We start from the raw sequence: 4,762 nt of genomic DNA, 5'->3' as shown, positions 1-4,762 counted from the left end.
AAAAAAAAAAAAAAAAAAAAAAAAAAATCCAACAGTCTGATATGAGAGCAAAAGTCACACTGGGTCATGTCCTCACTGTGATGCCACCAGCCAGACCCAGGTCATCTGGGTGACACTCATACACAACACCCATCCCCTGACAGGTATTTGCTGCACCACAGTATGTGGCTTAGGAATAGTAATCCATGTCTCTACCTCTGAGGAGCTCACAACTTGGGCAGGTTTCCCACATACCCCAAGAGAAGTTCAGTACCAATAACTTTTTGCAGGAAGTACTACTTACTGCCATGTCTGAGAGTGTGTAAATTACCCCCAGGTCCTCACCACAGCCCTCCTAAGGCAGAGCAGAGTAGAAACTGGGACTCAAAGAGTTAGGAAACACAAGGCCAGGTCCCATGGTCCCAGGAGCACAGGAGCACAGGAGCACAGGGCTGGTCTGCCTACACAACCTGGATCTTCACATGGCTCCTTCTGTGTCAAGCCTGGAGCTCAGGGCCAGAGACTCAGAGGGTCTCCACACCAACAGTAACTGTGGGAAAACAGGCAGACTATGTGTAGAGAAGCCACCACCACTCACACATGCAAATGGCCCTTTGGAAAAGGAGCCAGGAGACCTTACCAAGCCCAAAGCAGAATTCTGATTTATCACTTCTCCCAGGGACTTAGTACCTACAATAGTTGTCCTTTCCTGCACAGCAGAAGCACTTAATTGATGGGGTATAAATACTCCTCAACTTACAATGGGGTCACATCTTGATAAACCCATTATAAATTGAAAATATCATTCATTCATTCTTACTATGTAAGATAAGAGTCTTACTATGTAGTTTGGTTGGCCTCAAACTTGTGATGCTCCTGCCTCAGCCTCTTGAGTGCTTGGATTACAGGCATGAACCATTATTCCGAATGAAGTTACAGATATCTTAAATCAAATATAAATTTAATACACCTAATCCACCAAGTACATAGCTTAAGCTAAGCTATCTTAAATGTGCTCCAAAAACTTACATCTAATACAAAGTCTATTGTATACCTGCACTGAATAGCTCATGTAATTTGGTGAATAATATACTGAAAACAAAAAACAGAATGGTGATACTAGCATGCCGTTTAAAAAAAAAAAACAAAACAGAATGGCATACAAGTATGGCACTGTAAAGCCAAAAGTAGGCAAGGGATGTGAAACCCATCAGCTTCCTGCAACATCTGGGGTCCCTCAGCAATTCTGGGCTCCTGGTCTTCTGTGGGCTGATCCCAAGGATAGTGACCCCTAGCCTAGGACAGTATTTCTCTCCCACCTTGACTATGTGTGGGTGCTGAGCTGTCAAAGTGATAGGTGCCTCTAAGGACCCAATCCAGGTACAACCCTGGTGATGCTGAACCTACCAATGTGTGGGGCATGGGGAAGTTTACATTTACATATCATGCTCTGAGTGACCTCATGGCTGATTAACCTCCATGATCTCCCTGAACCAAAAAGGGGAAGGGGACCCAGCATCCTCTGCATCACCTCCTTGTTGGGCAGAAGAGAAGATGGCACCCCAGTGGATGCCCCACCTCCAGGGCACTTTCAGGTGGTGACAGAGCAGAGGTCAAATCTGATGGCCCCAGCCTGGGCTCCTGACATGGACCCTGCAGCTGCCCCAGGACAGTAGACATGGTCACCTATCCACTGCACAAGCACCTCAAGGCCAATATCCAAGAGAGAATATCCAAGAGAATATCCAAGAAGTATTCAGCCCTTCCACCTTTACTGGGTTTTAGCAGGTGTTGTCCAGTGTCAAAAACATTCCTCAAAACTTTGAGCTTGTGGGGCTAAGTTTAGAAACCCAAATGAAAACATGCCTCAAGGTAAACTATATGACACTTTTCAATTGTAATTTCCAACAAATCGTGATAATTAAGCATTTGTATGGACAAACATTGCTTAAAACAATTTTAAGATAATGAGCATGGGGAACTGCACAACACCCGCCTTTCTTGTTGACCTGAGCTTGCCTTACACTCAAAGAATATGGGTCCCCTTTAAGAAGCACAGTACCCCTATAGAGTTTAAGACCACAGGTTAGAACACAGTGACCTGGCTATTGGAGGCCTCTTGGTTACTAGGTATGTGACAGGCCACAATTTCTCCTCTCTGAGCCTCAGCTTATGCAACTGAATGGTGGCAACTTCACAGGGTGGAGGCTAGAGTGACAAGGTGGGCACAGAGGGGCCCCTGAATACAGCTTGGGCACAAGGGCAGTCACTCTGATGGAAGCTGGAGGTTGCTGCTGTTTCTAACAACTATCCCCACCACAACTTTGTCTTTTGGGTGAGAAAGCAGAGGCCCACGCACAGAAGCAGAGGTACCAAGGTCACATGGCTGTATGGGCTGAGTCCACCCACAGTATCATGTGCCATCTGGATAAAAACAAGGAAACCATGCACATGGCCAAAGTCAACCACAGGCCAACAGAGCCTTGCCCACCTTTCTGCAGCCCCTTGCACCTGCCTGTGCAGCCCTAAGGTGCTCTCCTGAGCATCTCCTAACCTATGCTTCTCCCCACCCCTATCTCACAGAAGCTAGAAACACACACTCACCAGTGTAGACGAAGCGCCCAGGAGCGCCTTTGCAGAACTGCTTGGACTTGTACGAGAGGGTGACTTCGACAACTCCAGGGATGTGTCTCGGCGGGGTCTGCACTCGGATGGCGTGGGGAGTTATCAGCTACAGAAACCACACATGAACAGGCGCTCAGCGGCGCTGGCCCTGAGAGGCGGACACTTGCCAGTTGGATATAATTACCAAAACGAGCACAAATTGGACCATCGTCTTGGAATGCTCCCTCCGAGCCGTCACCCAGAGACTCGGGGCCTACAGTTCTTTAAGAAAAATATCTGCAAATGATCCTGGGTTTTAGTTTGCAGGAAAGGCCACAGGGCATCATTCATATGAAAATTGCCACCATATGTCTCCTTAAACCTGCTTCTAGTAATGCTAGCACTAATTGTTCCAGGGTACTGGGGGACCTCCTATGGCAGGTTTTAAACCCAGGAGTTGTCAGGAGGGGGATCCATACCCACCCACAGGAGAAGCCCCACCACAGGCAAACCACCCTTTGGGGACTTTGCCATAGATGCCTCATGTCCATATGCTACTGACAGCTCCGCAAAACTATTCACCAAGGATGCAATGGCTCTGAGTGCCTGACATTGCAGTCTTACCTCACTCCACACCAACATGGTTCCAAACACAACTTGTAGACCGTCAAAGAAGTTGTCTCCGATTATGATGACAGTGGCGCCCCCCGTAGTCCAGCCTTCACTGGGACTGATGGCCTTGATGCACGGAGTGGCTGCTCACACAAGACAGAGAACAGAAGGCCTTAGAACCCTGGCCCTTCAACAACACAGGCCTTGCAGCATGCCAGAGTCCTGCAGCGGGCTGCCGCACGAGGAGGGGTGTGCCATTCCTCCATGGCGGCACGCAAAGGGCAATCGTAGATCAGCATGTTGATGTGTTTAAAGCAAACTATTAAATGTTTTATAAAGCAAAGGCCAAGGTGCGGAATACTAGTGAACAAGAAAAAAAATGGCTTGATATAGCAAATTATGTGTCAGGGCAAATATGACTATTACAAATGATTAAGCATCGCATGCATGTGGCATGTCGATTTATCTGCTTTGCTGTACAGATCTAAGCAGAGTCAATCAAAAGGTTGTTGAAGGAGATGGAAGAGCAAATGCCTTGCATTTCGATTCCTCATAAGCAGCTAATTGGGTTGGGTTTTTTCATCTGCGAACTTTGCCTTTTGGTTCAAAACTTCATTTTCCTCTGTCACTCCACAATTACTACTTTTCACTTTTCATCAGGAAAAAAAAAAACCAAAAGCACTATATTAATACTTTTGTCAAAGGTACACATTTTACATCTAATATTGTTTGTCGACAGGAATCCCTGAGCCACTGGCCTGACCTCTCTTTGTCTCGGGAGCCCTCACATTTGCATGAGTTATTACAATGGTGCTGCTGTGAGGCTATAGAGGCAGCTCTGCTGGAGGGCGGGGCACACACAGCAGAAGGAGGGTGCAGGGGGAGGAGGCCAACAGGCTGCACAGCCCAGAGATCCAGAGACAGAGACAGGCAGGCAGGAAGCCCAGCATGCTCACAGCAAACTTAAGCAGGGAGGCCAGGCAGCTGAGGGCTGCAGGCCTCATGGAGACCAGCTTTGTTCTGCGCTTGATCAGTCCTTCCTATACATGGTACTGGTGGACCTTTTGAACTGCCTCTGGTGGCCTTTACATGCAGACCCTCATGCAAAGGGGCAGCTCCTCCACACATGCTGTCACCTGCAAAAGGCTTTAGGCATGCTCTCACTGCAGGGCCTTCTTGGTCTAAGCCAGTGCACTGTGCTCAGAACCTCCAGCCTATTCTACCTTTCAGTGGACCAGGACCATCACCTCTGGTGTACAAAGGACTACTGAGTAGGCCTGTGTAGTAGGCAGCTATGTGGTCTCACCAAGTTTTGCTGAGTCTCCTTTGGACACAATGGCACCCACATGGCCTAAGGCCCATGCCACTGTCCTCTGCTGAAAGACGAAGGAGCCCCTACACCAAACCTTAGGACACCCCCTTCCCCCCAGGTTTCATGAGGGCAGGAAGAACCTGAGCCATGGCGAGGCCCACCACCCAGCCCAAGGGCCACCTCTCCATCCTCGTGCTAGTTCATGGCAAGTTACAACCTTGGTGCAAAATCATAAAAAAAAAAAAAAAAAAAAAA

At 48.1% G+C, this 4,762-nt stretch overlaps 1 protein-coding gene across 12 annotated transcripts in view; it reads right to left on the bottom strand.

The window, feature by feature from the left end:
- Ebf3 (EBF transcription factor 3) overlaps nt 1-4,762 on the bottom strand; it is a 120,979-nt gene that overhangs the window by 28,607 nt on the left and 87,610 nt on the right. For all 12 annotated transcript variants that reach the window (XM_033761349.1, XM_010620638.2, XM_033761351.1 and 9 more), the window contains 2 exons: nt 3,208-3,338; nt 2,584-2,710 (listed from right to left, as the gene is read on the bottom strand). In XM_033761349.1, the coding sequence (XP_033617240.1) occupies nt 2,584-2,710; nt 3,208-3,338 (258 nt within the window). The remainder of the gene's footprint in view (nt 1-2,583; nt 2,711-3,207; nt 3,339-4,762) is intronic.

The sequence above is a fragment of the Fukomys damarensis genome, unplaced genomic scaffold (assembly GCF_012274545.1).
Source record: "Fukomys damarensis isolate Sample0158 unplaced genomic scaffold, DMR_v1.0_HiC HiC_scaffold_8, whole genome shotgun sequence".
Taxonomy (NCBI): domain Eukaryota; kingdom Metazoa; phylum Chordata; class Mammalia; order Rodentia; family Bathyergidae; genus Fukomys; species Fukomys damarensis.
Note: the sequence above shows the minus strand (reverse complement) of the source record. Positions and strands in the feature narration are given on the sequence as shown.